The following is a 21796-nucleotide window of genomic DNA, read 5'->3' as shown; positions in this document are numbered from 1 at the left end:
GTCATAGGGAAAAGCACTAATATGTCTCAAATAGGAGAAGCTCTGAGAGAGTTAAGAAGCACAATTAGCTTGTCTACAATTAGCTGCTATTGATGCCTTCCAACATGGCTGCCACAGTGTGTGGTATGCTATTTCAAACCTCTGTCCTCCACCATATCAACTGTTCCTTACTCTCCTCCCCTTTGCCTGGTCTTCAGTCGCAGTCAAAGTCTCCCAGTCATCCCTCCACTCCTCTCAGTGTAGAGCTCATCAATTTCTATTTTTTTGTCTATGGTATAGAACCAATCACACAATTTGGAGTGTCAATCAGAATCGCAGATCAAAACATTATAAAAATTATACATTTAGATAAACATCACCACCAGTTTAATTGCTTTCTAAGCCCTACACTTAAATAACAATGACCACCACAAGGCCACAGGTTGTTGTTTTTTGCGTTCAATGGCAATACGTTTTGAGTTACCTTGCAATACTTTATGCATTCCATCTGATCCATAGAGGAAACTAACATGCATACAGCATTGATACATTATTTTATGGCATAATATTATGAATTATGTTTAGTTACAATTGAGTGTGAGTGCAAGTCTGAATCATTGCAGCTTATTTAAGATAGCCAGCAGAAAGCCTGTTATAATTACCAGGGCAGTGACACAGTGTAGACTGGAAACACATCTGTCATAGATAGATCAAATAACAGCATGGTGATTATTTCCATCAGGGATCAGGGCAGGTTAAAGAATCACTGGTTTACACTCACATTCCACTCTGAATCTATTCGTACCATAGGGATGACTGGCAATCATTTACAGAATAAACCAGAGTTGCTCACCCCCTGAAGATGTCCCTTCTCTTTAGATGGACCCCTTTAAGTTCTGTCATCCATTTCTCTTCTCCAGCTCCTTCAGCTCTCCTCCACTCACCTTTCAACAATATTTCCTCTCTCCTCCTCTGTCCCATGCTCTTGCAGTGGTTTACCCCTTCCCCATCCATCCCATCCTCAGTCCTCTCCTTCCATCTCATCTTGTACCTATATTTTTATACTGGCACAGAAGCAGGTTCTTGAATGTCTTTTTGAATGTGGCATTGCACAGTGCGTAGCAAGCTGGGTTGATAGTAGAGTTGACATAACACAGCCAGTAGCCAATAGCCCACACAGTGTCAGGGACACAAGACTGGCAGAAGGTTGAGATCAACACCATGACGTTATACGGTGTCCATGTGATGATGAACGCCAGCAGGATGGCAAAGATAGTCTTGGTCACCTATAGCGAAGAGGAAGAAAAGAGAGAGAAGGAATATGAGAACACTGATGATCTTTTCTCGTCTCCAGGCAGCCGTTTGCTTTTATTCATTTCACTGTGGTATAAAATCAATTTGTTGAGAATTCAAACTTGTTTGAGGTAGTTATTCCATGAGAGTGAACATTTTCTCTCTTGTTTTGTAGTCAAAAGACTGTAAGTGTCTACTGGTTTGAAAAGTAAGCACTTCATTATAACACAGGAATGATGTTCACTCTGAAAGATTGATTACCTCAAGTCTTTTTAACACTCTGCAGGTTGATATCTAAAATAAACTGAAATTGTGGAGAGAAAATATAAGTATATCATTTAGAGAGTACTATGTGAAACAAAAAAGTGCACTTCATTACAAACCTTTTCTTCTAAAAGTACTGACTTTTTCTCTAACATTGACATAGAAGCATATGACATCAGTCTCTAAGGCCATGTCCACACCACTACGTCTCTTTGAAAACGCATATCTTTTGCTACGTTTACACTGAGTGTCCACACTAGGTCGGAGTTTTAGAGCACCGAAAACGGAGGAGTTCAAAAACGCTCCGTGTGGACGGGTTTGAACGCATACGTAGACACCCGCGTTCGCTCCTTGATTGGGTCTTAAAAGTCAGTCATGACATTTTCTTATTAATGCTTATTTAGTTCTACACAACTATTGTGAAGTCCACTCATCAACTGTAAAGGAACAAAAGTAGTAATTCAGCCACCAGCAGAGCTACGAAGGTAAGAACAGACAACACTGAAACCAAGGACACGAGTGAGACACGTGTGTTGACCACATTTATTGACCCATAATCTAGTAAACTTTGATTTAAAAGTGTTGATTTTAAAGTAAATTTGATGTGTGAGAGAGATAGAGCAAGACTTAACTAAGTCTGAAAAATAAAACTTCTAAAACTTGTCTGTTTGAGTTTATAGAGGAAGATTTTAAGTATAAAGCACAACCTTTGACTATTAAAGACTATATATCTATAATATTATACCCTAATATTACTCTGTTGTATTTTCTGTAACTAAGCAACCAATCTACTGTGTTTAAACCTGCACCCGCATGCTCAGTGTACGTGAATAGTCACGTGATATTCGTTTTCAGGCTTGCTAGTATTGACAGAAATCTACTTGCAAACGATGCTGAAACAGCCGTGTGGACGGAGATGGTTTTTGTATTAGTGTGGATGTAGCCTGAGATCATGAACATTGTTTATTGTCCAACAAGTCAATCAGACTTGAAGCTGATGTTGCTTGAAGAACATCTCTGGTTAAAAGGTGTATTATTCAGAAAATCCAGATCAGTCAAATCAGCTCCTGTATCATTTCCCTTTCTTTAGATTCTATGGTTGGACATGATTGTACCTCCTACTCTCTAAGCTGACTTTCAGGCAAAAACAATCCTGCGTTAACACAATGATATTTGTTGGAGTGGGCATATTGTTTCAGTTACTGATGAGACAATGAAGTAGAAATCAGGAAAGTAGATCCACGAGCTTATCAGATGCCAAAAAACTGCACAGAGGTTTACAATAGAATCTTAGGTAAGATTTTGCCAAGTAATCATGGCAGCAGACATATTGTTGTAACAATTGTGAGGTAAAACATAGAAATACACTGTTCCTGTCACAAAGTAATGCTGGTAATGTTATTTATTTTGCCAATGCATGGCCTTCCAGAGGACAGGGCGTCTCAGGACATAGTCTGCTGTCAGCAGGGCTTGGGGTTTGATCCTCGGCCCCTATCGATTTTTGACCATGATTGATTCATTAGCAATGAATGTTATCAGAATATATTGTAGGATTGCATTAATGCTTTGAACTCATATCTACACTGATTCTGACACACATCTACGTGATCTTTAGAGTTTCTTTAGAAGCACCAAAGCCTGCAAGAGGAATACCAAACTACATGTTTCAGTAGATGTTTCTGTAGCTTTTGTTCATTTATTTGAATCTTCAAGTCTACACTTTTATCTTTACTGCGAGTGGTGTTTGATCTTAAATGATTGAGGATGTTTAAATTGTTAAATAGGCCTAACCAATCACAAACACACAATAAACTCATCAGCAAATTATTCATTTGCTTCAGACTGGCTGTCTATTGCAGTGTTTTTCAACCTTTTCTGAGCCGCGGCACATTTTTTACATTAAAAATTTCCCGCGGCACACCAGCAACCAAAAACGTTACAAAATTACACCTTTTAGCATAATACAGCATATATGCGAGGGGTGTCAAACTCAATCCCAGGGAGGGACAACATAAGAAATTGGGACTACGTTGAGGGCCAAATAGAGTGACCATTTAATAAACAAGATAGAAGGGATATTGGACAAATAGGCTACATTCTTTTATGCATATGTGCCAGAGCTAGATGTTTGGCATCTTTTCTTGGCTGCCAGTTCATTAAAGTCTGGGGTTAGGTTCTGTGGAAACCCTCACGATGGAGTGAAGGTGCATCAGTGAGACGACTCCTGTGTGGGCTTTTGTTCATCTTCATCACAGAGAAAAGCTGCTCACACAGGTATGTGCTTCCAAACAAGCAGAGCGTTTGAGCAGCATGTAGGCGGAGTTGAGGCATCGTTTCGGGGTGAAGCTTGGAAACTGTGCAGCGCCCTCAGAGTCATACTTTGCCTTGAGTGTCATTACACTGGAGGTCTATCAGCTCCACAGGTGCTCTTTCCACATCAACTGCAAACGGATTGCTGAGCAGTTCAAATTTATATTTCTGAGCTGCAAAGTCGGCAAAAATCGCCGAGTGATCTCTGTGCCCCGTTTATCAGCAAAATGCGCAGTCGAGAACCCAGCGGTGGAGACTTTTACTGCCTCACACATGTCTGTGATCATGCATGTCTGTGATCATACATGTCTGTGGTCTGTGATCATACATGTCTGTGATCATGCATGTCTGTGATCATACATGTCTGTGATCACACGTCCCCGTCCCTGAAGCTGCAGGTTTAGCGCAGTGAGATGCTTCGTTATGTTGCGCAAAAAGCCAACATCACCACTTTTCGTCCCGGAGCTCTGTGGTGTGGCGGGCCGGTTATGATAAACATATTGTAGCGACCCTTACTCAGGAAAGCTACGAGACGTTATTTTCTTGTGGTCCTTTATTTGCGGACAGTACACAGGCTACTGTGGGCCGTAGCCTACGCCAACAAACAGTCAACACTGTTAACGTTCTGTAACATCTTTAACCATCTGCTCCCGGTCATAGACTAACTCTCGTCGTCCAGGTACACAAAACACAACATCCCACCAGGCATGAGGCCTTCACTGACCTCCGTAAATGCAAGAACCAATCTTATATAACATCTTAGAACACTTTCTGTAAACACCATAACACCTAACATAACAGGTTAACATTATATGTCTTCAGTCCGTTACAATATGATATTTTCTGGCGGGCCGTTGTACCGAGGGCCGGATATATGCTGACAATTTAATGACAAGTCTCTAAATGTGTTGATCCTTATGAGGCTTTTCATCTGGGTTATGTTGTCCAGGGTTCAGTTCAGTGTGCATTTTTCCTTTTCAAATATTTCTCCATCGCTGTTCGTCTTGTCACCGCAACCTCTCCCGCACGTCATTTCATTCTACTGTCTTAAATTAACACGATCATTACTGCGCTACCTACTGCCACCCACTGGCATGGAAGAGTATTTATTACTTAGCCAGCCACTATATTGCAGCTCAGACGCTCAACAATGGCAAAGTATTTGCAACACAACTAAATAATATTTTATTGGACATTTTCCCACGGCACACCTGACGATCTCTCATGGCCCACTGGTGTGCACAGCGGTTGAAAATCACTGGTCTATTGTATATCAACTGACTGATTTACATCTGACGGTTTGTGTCACCATCATCATCCTCTCCCTCCTGTTCTCATTTGAGGCTGCTATCATCTAGAAAGAAAGGATCACATTGATGAGTGTATAGCACTGTGATGGAGCTGAGGGTGAGGCTAAATCTGTAGCATGCTAGTCACCTAAGCCTGGTTAGTCAAACTCAATGGGTTCGACTAACCCATTGAGTTAGTAAGCCAATAATTGGCTTCCTGTGTCAAACTGTAAGCCAATTATTGGACTGACATGGGTTTTCTCTGTGGATACACTTCAAATACTTAATAATAATAATACATTTTATTTATATAGCGCTTTTCAAAATTCTCAAAGACACTTTAGAAACATTAAAATCATCATAAAAATGCTAAACACTAAAAACATAGAACACACATTGGTCACACATTAAAAGCAGTTCTGTAAAGGTGGGTTTTGATCTGTGATTTGAATATAGAAAGGTCAGTGCTCGGATGTGTTTGGGGAGAGAGTTCCAGAGGGAGGGGGCAGCTATGGAGAAGGCTCTGTCACCCCATGTCCGGTGCTTGGTCCTGAGTGGAAGAGAGAGTAGGTTGGCATCAGAGGAGCGAAGCCGACGGGATGGAGTGTGGTGGTGAAGCAAGTCGGTGAGGTAGGAGGGGGCCTGATTATGGAGGGCTTTATGAGTGAGGAGAAGGACTTTATATTTGAAACGTTGTGGGCCAGTGGAGATTCTGGAGAACAGGGGTGATGTGATTATGGGAGCAGGAGTGGGTGAGCAGGCGGGCGGCAGAGTTCTGGATATACTGGAGTTTATTTAGGATTTTGGATGATGTGCCATGAAGAATGCTGTTGCAGTAGTCGATTCTGGAGGTGATGAAGTCGTGAATCAAAGTTTCAGCGGCAGATAAGGAGAGTGATGGGCGGAGACGGGCTATGTTTTTTAAGTGAAAGAAGGCAGTTCTGGTGATTTGGTTGACGTGGTGTTCTAAGGAGAGGTTGCTGTCGAACACGACTCCGAGGTTGCGGATGTGTGGGGAGCGAGACAGAGTCGAGTTGTCGATGGTGAGGCAGAAGTTGTGACTGGTTTTAGTGAGGGATTTGGGACCGATGATGATCATGTCAGATTGAGTTTGAGGAAGTTGGTTTGCATCCATGATTTAATGTCAGTGAGGCAGCTGGTGAGAGTGGAGTGAGTAGCAGTGGTAATGGCTTTTGTGGAGATGTAGAGCTGGACATCATCGGCGTAGCAGTGGAAGTGGAGACCATGTTGACGTATGATGTTACCAAGAGGGAGCAAGTAGAGGATGAACAGAAGAGGACCAAGCACCGAACCCTGGGGGACGCCTTGAGACAGAGGAGCAGTGGAGGAGGTGCAGTTGTTGATGCTGATGAACTGTTTGTAAGATATGATATGAAGGCATCAACCAAATGTGTCAATTAGCGGCACGAGAGAAACCAAAAGTGGACGGCGAGCCCGTCTCCCCACAAAGTTCAGTCAGCCTCCCACTGCAGATTCACGCCATGCCAAGCACAGGTAGAGGCCACTACTTGGCTGTATGGGCAATATTGTCCTCCAAACAAGAGCACACATTTGCCCACTGAAAATTTGCATAAGCTTAGCTGGCAAATCAGGATCTGCTTACGCAAATACGTGCGGACCCCACAGTATATCAGGCAGCTCATATCGCTGTCTGTCAACATACACCCACTTCAGCTAACAACGTAGGAGTCACAGGTTCCCCTCAGTGGAGAGCTCTGCCTATGCTTACAGAACTAGGGTACTAATATCGTAACCTTTGTTCCAACATCCCAGAGAGTCCGCCATCTACTGGACAAGGGATGAGGCGGAGAGGCAAAGGTGCGCAAAGCAACTTTCTTGGCCAAGGTACGTGTGCAAGTGCATCCACCCGCACGAGTGAATTGTCCTGCTGTGCAAGGGAGAACCATAGCGGGAAGTGGGTGATGAGCAGATCCACTTCCTTGTTGCCGAACCGGGTCCAAATCTGCTTCACGACCTCGGGGTGAAGCCTCCACTCGTCCGGTAGGGGTACGCCTCTTGACTTGAGATCATCACTGTTCTCCAGACTGTAGGGATGCTTTTCAAATCTCAAAAAAAATGTTCCTCTCTTATATCCAAAAAAGGTTAAGTGTCTGAACTTAATCCATTCTCGGGACTTGGCCATGACGATGTGGTTGCTAACAGCCACACATGGCAAGAACCTCGAGTGGCTAGAGACATAACATGACCAGCGGCTGTTGCAACTCCCTGCGCTTCAAATTGTCAGTATGAGAAGGTGGGGCAGAGACAATAGGCTGGGAAGAGGCCAGCGAAACGGCCAACACACCCAAACTGTTAGCAGATGCAACTAGCTGTGCCCACAGTTGAAATATTATACAAAATATTTGTAATGCAGCAGCGGTGGTAGAGCTTCCTGCTCTTTGAACAGCCGACTGACTATAGAAGCTTTAAGGTGCCCCGAGGTCAAATGTAACCGCGTGACCCTGCAACCTGAGAATATCCACCAAACCTGCAACCAGGGCTTTTTTTTCAATGGTGTGTCCATAGCAGCGTCGCAGCGTTGGTGGCTGTGACGGGGGGCCTATTCTGTTTTATGTTTATTCCTATAAATTCTGTGTGTGTGTGTGTATCAATAGGTTGCTGGTCCAATTGTAGTGGACATGATGGGCTTTGCTCTGTGTTGTACTGATTCCTCTCACCTGCCCAGGGACTGCAGAAATTAGCTGATAGCTATTTCTGGTACAAAACATGTGTTCTCTTTTTTGAGATAAATGTATTGTTGTACATGGTCCCTGATGTAAAAAAACCTAATAAACTAAACTCAATGATGTCGTCAATCTCGAGCTCACTCGAATCAGGGCAGTGATCAGCAGGCCGGGCAGGCTGGTTAGGGTTAACCCTAACACTCTCTGAGTGATTTGCGCACAGGCACTCGAAGCAGGCAATGTGAAATTTGTGAATTTTGTATATGGTTCCACCACTGGTTTCTGCTATATGCAACGGACCGCATTCTGCAAAAAAATGTAATTTCTAATTTCTAACAATTTGAAGCATTCACAATACATAACAGATTTCTAATGAATTCATGAAGTTTAAAATGAGTGCTGCCATTAGAAACACTGCTGTGGGATTTTCTTAACGATAATGTTTGATCATGTATACAATAAATCTCCCAAAATGCCTACCTCACTGCTTCAATCGTGACTTGTGATAATTTAGATGGGTGCTGGACCAAAATCAGAAAAATGTGGTTTAAGATAATGCTCATTTTAAAAGCTCAGGGGAACGTTTCCAAATGCCATCTGTCATTCTGATCACTAATGAAGCAAAGTGACAGACTCAACAGCAACTCATCAACAGCTGCTTCGTAACGTTTACAGGTAAACTGGGTAGTCCCGCATGTAAACCAGCAAAATATTGTATGCTGCCATGCAAAACCCCAGTTTCAGCTTTGTTTGTTGTCATAATAAATGACACTGCTCTCTTCTGTGTCTGCATGATTACTGTGCTTTTTCACACATTTCAGGGAAACCGGACATTGTTATACTAACATGTTGTCCTTCGGATATTTTTGTTCCTTTGTCTGATAATCCAACCAATGAATTGACTTCATTGCAATGCAAACTATAAACATTTAACTGTAAAAATAATCTACGATGATTTTACTGTCACTATAAACACATATCTGCCTTTGTGTTCTTCCACTATCATTCAAACAAGCTGCTTTTCATGTAATGCACATCTGTAAGTCAGCACACCGTGTATTGTTCATCCATTTTTGCTTCATGTCCGTGCAGTGTTACTTTAACATACTTTCTTTTCTCTGGCAGCCATCTGTCTTTTCCTCTTCACTTGGCTTCTAGCAATGCTTGCAAACTTTCTTGCCACAGTCCGAGGACGGCTGATTGGGATTGAATGTCTCTCGGCTCCCTCTACAGGGGGAACGATCTCTATAGCTGTGATGCATTCGTCCCCGGCCTGCTTCGTTACAATCTTTATCTTGGACCACCTTGAGGTGCAGTTGATCTTGGACACTGCAGGATTGGCAGCTGTCGTGGCAACTGGAATGGGATTTGCTGCAGCCTGTAACAAAACCAAGAGTTTTGTTAGGAACTTGTATAGCCATGGTGACCTGTAGGGTGCATGAAAGTGTATGATGTTATTGTATACCTCAACAAAAGTGCCAGAGAGTGTACAAACCATCTGGTATTCAAGTTTTTATCAGTTGCTTATTTGCAGTTTTAAAACACTAGGAGCAATCATCATTTTATACTGAGCAGTCCAACCATTATTGTCCTGCAAAAAGCCGTCACTTACAGGTCATTTCACCTGTGTCATATCGGGCCCTGCTACTTGGGTTTTCTTCTTCAATGTGTTCTTCATTAATTCATCAGTAGTTTTATTTCGAAATACTGGAGTTAAAAAAGAAACGTTGACAGCTCTTGGCTTTGGACAAAGTTGTCCAACTTTGTTGTCCAAGTAGTCATCTGTAGATATCAGTTGTATCCTTTTTGAACAAAACAAGTTATTTACTGTTGCATACCAACCTCAGATATCACCTCGTTGTTGGTGTTGTCCTTTAGTTCGGTGGGGGGAATAAAAGCTGTGGACGAATCGTTGGAGCTCTCTTTTTCCTCCTAGGTAGGCAAATAGGTAGATAGGTAGGTACAGGTAGATAGAAAGAACACTAACTATGAAGCTTCAGATTAGTTACAGTTAACACTCAATAAATGTTAATGGAGATGTTACCGGTGTGCGAGTTAGCACCTGTGTGAGTCCTGGACTGGGTTGTGCTGGACCCTGAACAGGTTTTGGTTCCTCCACTCTGCCATTCTTCACAGCCTCCAGTGCAGTGGTAGTTGAATCTAGACTGAGTTTGGGAGAAGAGCGGGGACTGGCCTGAGGACTGGTCTCATTGTTATTGTTCTGCTTTAACAGGTGACTCTTCATCAAGCTGGGAGTTCTGAAAAAAAATTAACGTGACCATTTTTTTTTCAGACAGCGTACACCATTAGAAAATCTCTGCCTATCAGGTGTGCACAGTATATACATCCAAAGATAGATATGAATCATTAATTTTGCACATCATTTGTTTTGCAACAAAATGGAGTATATGCTAATTAATGTTAATAGCATGAGTGACACGCAACTGGTTCCAATTTTTGATTTATTGATTCCTTTGTTTACTATTTTCATGCATCACTGAGCTTTGGAGCTTCGTGACAGGTGACAGTCACTGGTATTGTGTATTTAGCCCTTTTTTCGGGTAAACTGTTTGTTTGGAATACACAGGGCATTTGGTACTTTCTTCTGCTCTGACAATGGGTCATCATTTGAATCCCTTGATTGTGAACAGGGACAGGGTTCAGGGTAACCTGCTCCTACGAACCTGCAAAGTCTAGTTAGTATGTTAGGACAAAGAGTACTGACAGAGTCAGCTGTCATGTCTGACAGAGGACTGGCCACTGTCTGTATCCACAGAGGATGTGAGAAAAACCCTGATGAGAGTAAAGCGGCTGGGCCTAATAACATCCCTGGTCGTGTACTAAGAACATGTACCAACTGATGTCATTACTAACATTTTCAACATATCACTGTCACAGGAGAGAGTTCACTCCTGCTTCAAGATAGTAACCATGTCACGGTTTAGGCTTTGCCCCCTGTGTTCCTGTGTTCCTGTGTCTGTGTGGCTCCGCCCCTGGTCTCCTCCCGGCTCCCTCTGTGTCTCTGTGTCTGTGTGGCTCCGCCCCTGGTCTCCACCCGGCTCCCTCTGTGTCTCTGTGTCTGTGTGGCTCCGCCCCTGGTCTCCTCCCGGCTCCCTCTGTGTCTCTGTGTCTGTGTGGCTCCGCCCCTGGTCTCCTCCCAGCTCCCTCTGTGTCTCTGTGTCTGTGTGGCTCCGCCCCTGGTCTCCTCCCGGCTCCCTCCTGTGTCTGAGTGTCTCCTGATTGCTTTCATTCACTTCACTTATGCTCAATCACCTGCCACTGGCTCTTTCCTCTGCCAACCCCACACTGCACTCATTCAACTCACCTGCCTGCAACTCCCAGTTGGAGTTGTTTTGAGTTCCTGTTTTTGACTGCTTGGCGCCCAGTAAATAACCTTAGATTTTACCTAACCTCGTCTCCTGTGTCTGTGTCTGCGCTTGAGTCTCTGATCTGCCCCTCGGACGTGACAAACCATCGTTCCTGTACCTAAAAGGTCTATCGCCCTGTGGTACTAACCCCCTTTCTGATGAAGTGCTTTGAGAAACTGGTTTTCCAGCAACATCACAGTATTGCTGGACCCTCACCAGTTTGCATACAGAACCAACAGATCCACAGAGGATGTCGTCTCCACTGCTCTCCACTCATCTGGAAAATAACAACACCTACATCAGAATGTTGTTTGTTGATTTCCACTCGCACTCTGAGCTTGAGTACCTCTGCAACTGGTTATTAGACTTCCTCACAAATAGAGCTTCCTCACATAATCGCCTCCTTCTGTTCCTGCAGAATTATTATGAGAGTAGACTCCAGTTTGCTGGGTTTTACACATTTTCTCATTCTCACAAAGACAAGGACTTGCATCCATCTTAGACTCAAGGCAACTAATGTCCCTCACAGTCTCAGCTTCCCTCAACCTACAGAAGGTTATGAAATCTTTCTCCCTGTTAGAATAGTTTCAATTAGGCAGGTGGTTGGAAGTGGCAAAGTCTCAAAGGTTGTTGGGTATATTTTCAGCAGCAGTGGGGTTGATCCCTATGGCTCTTCTCAGGACTTGGCCACTGCAGAGGTGGTTGGAGGCCTTCTATTTCCATCCAAAACAGGACAGGCGTGTGAAGCTTCAGAAGATGCAGTCATGTACTGCAATGCACCCTTCGAAAAACAAGTCCCTTTAAACCCAAGGACTCCCTCTGGGGAACATTCCATCCCAATGGATTTTAGTGTCTACAGATGCCTTCCTGTCAGGTTGGGGAGCAGTCAAGAAAGGAAGGATGGTGAGGAGTGTGTAGAAGCCTACTTAGAAGGGCAAGCACATCAATGTTTTGAAGTTGAGACTAATCTACCTGGCCCTGGTAGGCCCCATCATCTTCCTAATAGGAATAGATATCTCCTCCACTTTGTACCGAATAAATCAACAGAGGGGCACCAGATCCCTGAGCTGTTTCCAGGTGGCCAGGAAGCTCTTGCTGTGGGCCTTTCCTCTAGGGTGGGCCCCAGTCCAGGAAAATGGAGGCTTCATTTGGTGGCTGTAACTCAACTGTCCCGATTTGGCAAACCATTGCGAGAGCTGGTTTTTGGGGTTAGGGAGCCCCACAGATGTTCTGTTTCACAATGTAATCCATGTATCTACAGGATTGCTACAAGTCAGTACAATATGCTGTTATTAGGTAATGGGTTCTAGTGCTCCTACAGTTGGCCTATGGCCATTACAGTTGACCTATGTTTCTCACATTAAGTTATTACTTGTTGTTACTTGTATACTTCCATTAATTTCATTTCGTTCCTTACTTTATTCCCTTCTTCTCTTTCTTCTCTGGTTTGTGTTTGGAGACCCTACTCCTGGAGGCAAGGGAAATGTGGATGTACAGGACTGTCATAATAATGACAGGAAGATAGAATGCTGCTATAGCTGTCCCAAACGTCACTGCAGGGTTCGAAAGGAACTGTAAAAAGAAAGAAAAAAAACCTTACATGATCCATAGGGAATGTTCATACATATGCACTTTATACATACATTGATTTATTAATTTATTAGGTACATGTATACAGTCTAATGCAATCCAATACTCCTGAAATCAATCCTGTCTTTGTTCATTTTTCGTTCACACTGTGTTGCTTGAACTGTATATTGTCACGGTGTCAGTTAGTGGTGATGTTGCATTGCACTGCATCATATTGAAAGTCTATTATTATGAATATCCATACATATACATTAGGGGTATTAGAGTAGTAGACATACTAGCACAGAGCAAAAAATGGAGGGTGGGGCTCCATCATCGAGTCAAGGATGCCGACTGGTCTTTAAAGAGTTAGATTTGCTGCTGGATGACAGTCATTTAGCAGACGCTTTTATCCAAAGCGACTTACAATTCAGATCTTATCACACCGTAGGCACAGCTACGGGAGCAATTAGGGGTTAAGTGCCTTGCTCAAGGACACATCGACATGCGACTAGCGGAACCAGAGCCGGGGATCGAACCTCTGATCCTCTGATTGAAGGAAGGACCTGATCTCCACTTTGCCACAGTCGCCCTCAGATATGTGACATGGATGCTGGGTAACTACCATTAAATGGATGCTGGGTAACTAAAGTTAAATGGATGCTGGGTAACTAAAGTTAAATGGATGCCAACTTTATTATGAGATTTTTTTAGTCTTGCCAAAGGCACCTCCAGGGATGCAATCCAAGTGTTTCTGTGTTTGGTTGATATATGTGCTTCCTAAGAAGGGGATCAGCCCATTTAAACAGCTAATGTAAGCATTTAAAGAAAAATAATTAGAAATATCATATAAGAGGTTTAGTGATTTAACCTTAGTGATCTAACGTTACAACTGGACTATTTTCCACTTCCCTGAAGTCAACACAATCGGATAACCAACTTGATGCAGATTTTGACCAGAATGTATTTCTGGTGTAAGACTTGATACTAATTTACAATAATAACGGTACCGCTAGCAAAAAAAGTCTGCTAATTAAATCTATGCTGTAGTTTGCAGTTACTAGGTCTATTTAGAAATTAACTCCATTAAGGGCATTTCAACTCACACAGGCTCTGCCCGCTACTGGACTCTATGGGTAATTGTATCCTCCAGTCACGAGCATGCATTCGCCCACTTAACATTTGCATAAGAGTAGCCGGCCAATCAGGATGTGCCTACCACAATACCTGCAGACCCCACAGTACATGACGCAGCTCTGCTCTCCTTCTTATCTTTAGTGAACGGTGATTTGTCCACTGACTGCTCATCTCCACGGATGGAGCCCGTCATGTCTCAACCTCATCGCCGGGATGAATTTTCACCATGCCTGGTTTGATTGCCTCCAGGCAGACAACCCAGAGAGCATTGTTCAGAAGTAACCAGCCTGCCTGACCTGCTGAGTGCTGCCCAACATTCAACAGCAGCAGCAGTGGGATCACTTCTAGATAGCTGCAGCTGTTAATAAACTTGGGTGTGTTGTCCTCTGTCATCTGTCCAGCCTGTCCTGCCTCACAGAAGGACTGGGATAATCTTCTGGGAGCCCCTGTCATCACATATTGGTTCTTCTGATCTCAGATCTCTGATATCTGTCACTCAGCTGATGTCAGCCACCATCAGCTGCACGCTCACCCTCGGAGGACAGCTGAGGCAAAACCAAGGCGACAGAGAGGAGGAGGGAGCAGTGGCAAGGCAAAGCCCCCATGCCTCTGGACTCCTTCACTTCTGCGTCAGCAGAAAGGTGCTGCTTGGAGCAGACTGACAATGACAATGGGAGGGAACGCCTCGATGGTGTGCTCCCCCACCCCTCCCTCAGGTGGTACTGCTGGGGCTCCTACACCTGTAGAGGTGGTCTGTCAGCCTTCGCTTGGATGCCAGGAAGCACAAGCAATTTTTGGTTACCCCCCCCTCCGTAAAAGATGACCTGTAAAACTGGGGATCCCCACAACACCTGTTGCAGCACACACTGCTAAGACATGTCTTGGTGTTCACTGATGTGCCCCTGATGGGGTGGGGAGGGACCGACAACCACACCATGGTGGGCATAGATCAAAAGGCAGGGCGGATATCAGTGCACTGCCCCGTTGAGGATGGCGGAGAGCTTCATGTTGTGGGCCTGAGAGCACCTATTGTTGTAAGTGAATCTGTTTGCCAACAAACGCAACACCCACTGTCTGCTATGCTTCTCCCTGGCACAGCAGGGCAATCCGCTCACGTGCCGTCATCAAAAAAGCAGCTTGAAGCCTTTCCGCAGTTCCATGACATCCCCTTTTGAGAGAGTGAGGCAGGAGCAGTTGTTGGTCATTCTGGTAACTCCGTGTAGCCTCTCGGCCCAGTGGTATGCAGAAATGGCTCAGGTGATTGCAGCCCAGCCCTAAATGGTAAATGGTAAATGGACTGTACTTGTATAGCGCTTTTCTAGTCTTCCGACCACTCAAAGCACTTTAACACTACAACACTGAACCATCCCCAGTTCTTGGGGGCTCTGTGGGGGGCTATGTCTAATGAGGTGGATGCCATAGACTCATTGCCCACTCTAGGACCTCCTCTTCGGGCTTGGCCCCTGAAAGGGACAGGCTGAGAAGGGCTGGACTGTTTGTACAGGTTTTGCAGACAATCCAGGCAGCAAGAGAGGGATCCAACTTTGTCTGTTTCAAGGCAAAATGGTCAAGTTTTCAACTTGTGTGTAAAGAAAGTAGGCTAGATCCCCTGTTCTGTGCAGTTGGGTCTATTCTCTCCTTTTTGTAGTGTTTTGTGGATAGAGGGCTGTCTCATGCCACTGTTAAAGTGTATGCAGCATCCATTTCTTCCTGTCACAAAGGTTTTTGTGACAGACCGGTCTTTTGCCACTCTCTTATGAGGCGGTTCTGGCAAGGGGTCAGGAGGCAATGTTGTACCAATAGAGTCCTGTAGAGGGTGTAGCCTGTGCAAGTTTATATGAATATTACAATATTGTAACCCTAGCTCTGTAAAAACAGGCAGAGACCTCTACCTCCACTTTTTTTCTAACTATTTTCTAACTAAAACTATTAACTATTAATAGTAAAACTTTTATTACCTCACAGTGAAAGTTCTGTATATACATTTTTACTTCAAGTGAAGACAGAAAGTGATGCATTATTAGCACAATGTACCTACATTTACTAACATAACTCTGTTCAAGAAGAAGCTTTCAATTCTAATATGATGCTGGGTAAATACTGAAAAAATAAAGCATTATATTTGGTATTTATTTGAATCAATTGAGGGGCCTTTTCTAAGTTATATCGGGGTTCATTGCGTCTCAACATCATAATAAATCTATAACTCTTTGGTGCCCCTTTAGTTGGGGGCCCCAGGCAGTTGTCTATCTTGGCTAATGGTTTAGTCTGCCTCTAGTGTTTTTTCCTGTGAACCAGAGTGTTTTTCCAACATAGTCTAACGGCAGTTTGTGAAATAGTAACAAAAGTTTAATCTGTTGATTAGTTTACATGGACAAAAATGTTCAGTTTTCTTCCAATTACTCTGCATGACTTTCAAACTAATGTATTTTAATTGCAAGTCTTTTTCGTTCCTGGACCACATTTTTTTTCTGGTGATTTGGGACGACATTACCCAACAAAATGGACATTGGGAAAAACATCATAGTTGGGCTTAAAATAAATACGTAGAGGTTTAGGCACAAAATATACGTTTTCGACATGAGCAACTTGAAAAAAAAGAAAGTTCTTGTCCATGAAAACAAATCAATAAATTTGAATGATGTGACTATTTCAACAACTGCCGTGAGACTGGATTGGTATTTCACTGCAGTTTCTGACCTTGAGTAGCTGCGACTCTGGTATGTTTTATTGGTTATAGTTTGAATTACTGTACCTGAATATAACATTCTCCAGGTGGCACTGTTCGCTGTCCAACGATGAACTGCCAGAACAAGATGGCAGGAGCCCACAAGACGAACGACAGGATCCATGCTGCTGCGATCATTAATCCTGCCATCTTAGTTGTCCTTCTTGTCGGATACGATAGGGGTTTGGTCACGCAGAAATAGCGATCAAAGCTGATGATCAATAAATTCATCACTGAGGCGTTTGAGACGACATAATCTAAAGCTAGCCACAGGTCACAGACCACCGGCCCAAGTGGCCAGTAGCCAACAATGATGTAGACTGTGTACAAGTTCATGCTGAAAGCACCAATGATCAAGTCAGCGCATGCTAATGAAAATAAGAAATAGTTATTGACAGTTTGTAGGTGGCGGTTTACTTTGATGGAAAGCATAACTAAAATATTCCCTGTGACAGTCACAAAGCTCAAAGATCCAGTAACCAGTGCAATAAAAAACATCTCCAGGGCTTTATATGAACTCCCAGCCCCCGCTTCTTCGTCCACAAGAGAGCAGAATGTTGAATCATTAGAGGACATGTTGCATGAGGTGTTGGAAAACAGGTCAGCTGATTGGATGACCGATGACCCTGTAGGAAGAAAGAAAGAGATAAAAGCATGGTGAAATAAAAATACGAGGTGTACATCATCATCATAGTGGCACATGACCTGTAATTTAATTCTAATGCCGTGTTCACACCAGACGCAGTGCAAATTTTCCGCGTGAGTAGATTACATACAAAGTCAATGCACAGACGTGAGTAAACGTGAATTTGCGCCGGGCAGGGTGAATGAAGGGGCATTGAAATTTTTCAACTGCCTATTAGCGTTGAGATGCTCCTCCTGTCATCAGATCAGTGATGTCCTGCCGTTGTTAAATCAGGAAGAAAATATTGTAGCTGTAGGTGGGCACCCAGAGCTCTACGATACCTCATATTAGACCGGCCGAAACTAGGTGTATAAATGTATGTGTGTAATCCATATGATATAAATAATGAAAAAGATCTTTACGCATATATGACGTTATGTTGAGTGTTGATGGAGCTGCTAGCATAGAATAGTACCGATCGAACCGAGCTCCATTGAGAAAACAAGTATTATAAAAGGTATTTGCTTGTCGTCTTGCGGAGAGAACTAACAAAAACAGGAATTCAGACTTTTTGCAAATCGGCATCATTATATACTTCTTTCGGCATCCATTTTTGTCCGTTTATTGAAGTTAAATCACAGCAAAATCTGTTTATTTTGGGTTTATACAGCTGTAGTAAACCAGCCGACATGTGGCTTGCTAGACACAGTACACCTCGATGAAATCCACGGAGCTCCTACAGATGAGGTTATGAACCCAGACAAGACGGCGTTTAGTTTCCCGGCATATCTGGGACTTCCACAACACGTACTAAGCAGAAATAGTGGTAATTTCTTCCATGGTTGATGACGGAAATAAACGGCTTAGTTGACTTCCCCAGAGATAAGCCACTCCCCCTCTCCGGCGCGTCTAGCGCGAATGACGCGAAAAACCACGAATGGTCCCGCGAGTAAACTGCCGCGAGTAACGTAATGCGAATCATTTGGTGTGAAGGCACCTTAAGGCAAGCAATAATGCTGATGACATATAGATTGCATTTCCATTGGCTGCTTTACAATAAACGCCACTTGATCTTTTGCCAATGCATGACCTTTAATGTGAAGGAACAACAACAATTTATCCTTCACATTAAAACAACTCCTAACTTTTCCAATATGTTTGTAGAACAGAATAACAGTGATGCTTATACCTGGTAGATGACAGTAAGTACATGAACAGAAGAGCCAAACTCAAAACAGAGATTCAGGTTCAATACAAAAGTGCTTAAAACTTGTGCTGTCTCATTTCATGCACAGCCACCACCAACCAGGGTCCTATTTTAGATTTTAGACACATTTTCACCATAAGGTAATATCATAATCCAACCTCTGTTCAGCACCATGCCGCTCAGAAAATAAAACTGAATGAGATACCAATTGGTTACAACTCAGAAAAGAATGTGAATATATATAGTGTGGTTTATACCACTGGATAAACCTGACTGAAGTTCCTAGACATGAGTCATGTATTTGTGCTGATCATTTCAGCTTTGCTACCTTGAAATGAGTTCCAGCTTAACCCTCTCACTCGGCAGAGAAGCTGTTCCTCGCAGATTCTGAAGTCCTTTTCCAGCATACTCACAGGTTTTTTGTTTCCTCTCAGCCGCTCTCCACGTCTTCGGCTGAGCCGGCAGCTCACAGTTAACGGTGCTAACAACACTAACGGGGCAAGCAGCGTTAACGGTGCAAACAGCGCTAATGGTGCAAACAGCGCTAATGGTGCAAATTATGGCGAGAGTGCTGACAGAGTTTACATAGTTTACCTGAGGGGGAACCGGACAACAGTTCCCGCCATAGACTATAGTTGTTTGTTGAAATATTAATGAACTGAATGTTAAATACAGCTCCTTTATAGTGAACTATTGCAAAGATTTCAATTGTGTACACCATTTTCTCAGTAGATGGTATATACCATCAAAATTTACGTTTTAATTTCAATCTAAAGATGTTCAAAACTTTGAAGTAGATTTGAACTTGAAAATGATCCAACATTAATTGAAGATTTTACAGTGCTTACGTTACGTCAATGTCATCTATGTATTGTGTTGCAGAAATATCCTCTACCCATCTTATCTTGTGATACCTCTTGTGCCTCGATAGGCGATAATGAGTCACCATAGCGTCCTGTCTTCAGTCCAGAGTACAAATAAGTACAGCTGTCCCGAGGGCTTGTCAATCACATTGAAGATACAGGGTCTGTGTGCATTTTGATAGTTTGTTTATTGGATTGAATCCAAAGTAGCAGAAACTGCTTTTTTTAATATAACTGATGACTTTACAATACATTACAATACAATGAATCTTAATTTTTGTTGTAGACCCAGTAACAGACGTGAAAGACTGGCCTCTATTTGTTTGGAACATGTGGCCAGGTATTACACATTTGCACTTTTAAGCCAATGTGGTTTAAAGGCTCAGGCTCAGGCTCTGGCTCAGAAGTAGAGTAGAGTGGGTCATCCTTCAATCAGAAGAGTGAAGGCTCCTCCACTCTGTTATGTTGTTCATTCTGTACACATGACATCTATCACACTTCTGTCCATCCTGATAGTTTCCCTCCTCTGTTGATCTAACCTGAGGTTTCTTCCTTTTTTTTCCACGTTAAAGGTTTTTTTGGGGGAGTGTTTCCTGTTCCAATGTGAGCGTCCGAGACAGAGGATGTCGTATGTGTACAGATTGTAAAGCCCTCCGAGGAGAATTTGTGATTTTGTGCCATAGAAAATAAAACCAAATGTAATTGATTTGAACTGAACATTGTATTGTTTTCCATCTGGTCATTATGTTCAGGGATTTCAGGTATAGCTATTCAATGTTTCTAGATCTTTAAAATCTTTTTTCCTTTACTTGTTTTCCCTTTTTGTGTTTGTCCGAGTCACCGTCATTGTGACTGAATGACCACTCATTGTGAGTGGTTATATTACTTGATTAATATTCATCATACATACATGATATACAGTACATAATGTTCGGCAGTCATTCCGTTTAGCCTGGTTAAAAAAAAAAGAACCTTGTAAAAAAACAGCTTCGTATATTAGGTTTTTTTTGGCTGTCAAAAATATCAACAAAGAAAGGATCTTGTGAATTAACATGCATGTGATGAAGTCATTAACAGATAATAACAAAAATTAAGAAATAAAAAATGCCCATCACAATCTAATCTTAATGCTTATTCACACACACTCTCACACCGATGGCCCCGCCTACAGGAAACAGGGAACCACTCATAGTGATCAGTTGGGTTGAGGGGCTGCTGGTTGTTTTAGGACAGCTTGTCTGTCTTCAGTTTTTCTCTGTAGTGTGCAGACCTACCTGCTAACTTTACCTCCAGACTGATGAGGAACTTTGCATTGGTTGAATGTGGACGTGTAGAGGGCAGGATGAGAGGCTAAACCAGCTGTGCACATTTACAGGTTGATTTGGGATTTATAAAAGGAAATTGCACAGAGCCAGGTGTCTCATTTATAAAACAGTGCGTAGGATCCACACTAAATGTTTCAAAGGAGGAAATGAGGAAACGTCAAAATATATTCCGATTTATAAAACCTTGTGTACGCTGCCAGTGAGCTATTTCCTTTTATAAATCCCAAATCAACCCGCAAATGTGTGCAGCTGGTTCAGCCTCACATCCCGCCCTCTACACAGTGTGGGCCGTCAGGGCCAGCAAGGCCTTCTTTGCTGGCCGAGACAGAATCACAGAGTTATAGCTATTTTATAATTTATAATATAACTTTTTTTAATTTGACCTTGTCAACAAATAAAATCCCCAAGGACTGGAAAGCTGCTTTTGTTGTTCCCCTCTTGAAAGGAGGCTTTCCAGCGGTCCTAAACAAATATAGACCAATCTCTAAACTCTCTGTCTTGGCTCAGGTAATTGAATCTCTGGTCAGTGAACAAATAAAAGAGTACCTGGCTATCAACTCTATACGATCTACATTTCAGTCAGGATTTCACAAAAAAACATAGCACTGTCACTGCTACAATGAAGGTCATAAAGAATATAACTAAAGCCCTAAATAATGAGAAGGGCTGTCTTACTCTGTTCGTAGACCTCTCTAAGGCCTTTGTTGACCACAATACTTAATTGGACATTTTCAAGCTATTGTTTTTCCGAACATGCATGGGGGATCTGCCAATTATCTCATACACAGAACCCAGGCTTATTAGTTAGAGGTGTCACGATCAGGCTTTGCCTTCTGTGTTCTGTGTCTTTCTGTAGCTCCTCCCTCCTCACTCTACTTGTCAGCCACTCCCTCAGCACCAGTCTAACTCCCTTCACCTGCCCCTGATCAATAATCATGCTCCCTGTTGTGTTATGGTAACGATTCCTATTTGTGTTTAATAAACACCTGCTTCACGCTACTCTGCCTGGTCTGCGTTTGAGTTCTCTACCACACCCCGTGACAAGAGGGTGCTACTTTGAAAGTTGCCAGGCCTCAAGGGGATACCACAAGGTTTGGTTCTGGGCCCTTTATTATTTACTATATACATAAATTG

At 43.0% G+C, this 21796-nt stretch overlaps 1 protein-coding gene across 1 annotated transcript; it reads right to left on the bottom strand.

Moving 5' to 3' along the window:
* Positions 1 to 1019: 1019 nt before the first annotated feature.
* Positions 1020 to 17260, bottom strand: chrm4a (cholinergic receptor, muscarinic 4a). The gene is made up of 6 exons (XM_076094965.1): positions 16670 to 17260; positions 12626 to 12780; positions 9903 to 10098; positions 9683 to 9772; positions 8949 to 9218; positions 1020 to 1265 (listed from the first exon to the last, which is right to left on the bottom strand). The coding sequence occupies exons 1-6, from the start codon at positions 17216 to 17218 to the stop codon at positions 1020 to 1022; spliced, it is 1506 nt and encodes a 501-aa protein (XP_075951080.1). The 5' UTR covers positions 17219 to 17260.
* Between the last annotated feature and the right edge of the window lie 4536 nt (positions 17261 to 21796).

This window comes from Anarhichas minor, unplaced genomic scaffold (assembly GCF_050575085.1).
Source record: "Anarhichas minor isolate MPS153535 unplaced genomic scaffold, ASM5057508v1 ptg000018l, whole genome shotgun sequence".
Classification (NCBI taxonomy): domain Eukaryota; kingdom Metazoa; phylum Chordata; class Actinopteri; order Perciformes; family Anarhichadidae; genus Anarhichas; species Anarhichas minor.
This window is presented reverse-complemented; position numbering and strand designations above follow the sequence as displayed.

Excerpts from the sequence above, each read along its gene's own strand:
- chrm4a (XM_076094965.1), bottom strand. The coding sequence starts at position 17,218 with ATGTCCTCTAATGATTCAACATTCTGCTCTCTTGTGGACGAAGAAGCG. Across the intron at positions 9,773-9,902 it reads CCAGTCCAGGACTCACACAG|GAGGAAAAAGAGAGCTCCAA; the intron begins GTGCTAACTCGC and ends TTGCCTACCTAG. Across the intron at positions 1,266-8,948 it reads TGGCTGCCAGAGAAAAGAAA|GTGACCAAGACTATCTTTGC; the intron begins GTATGTTAAAGT and ends TCTTCGCTATAG.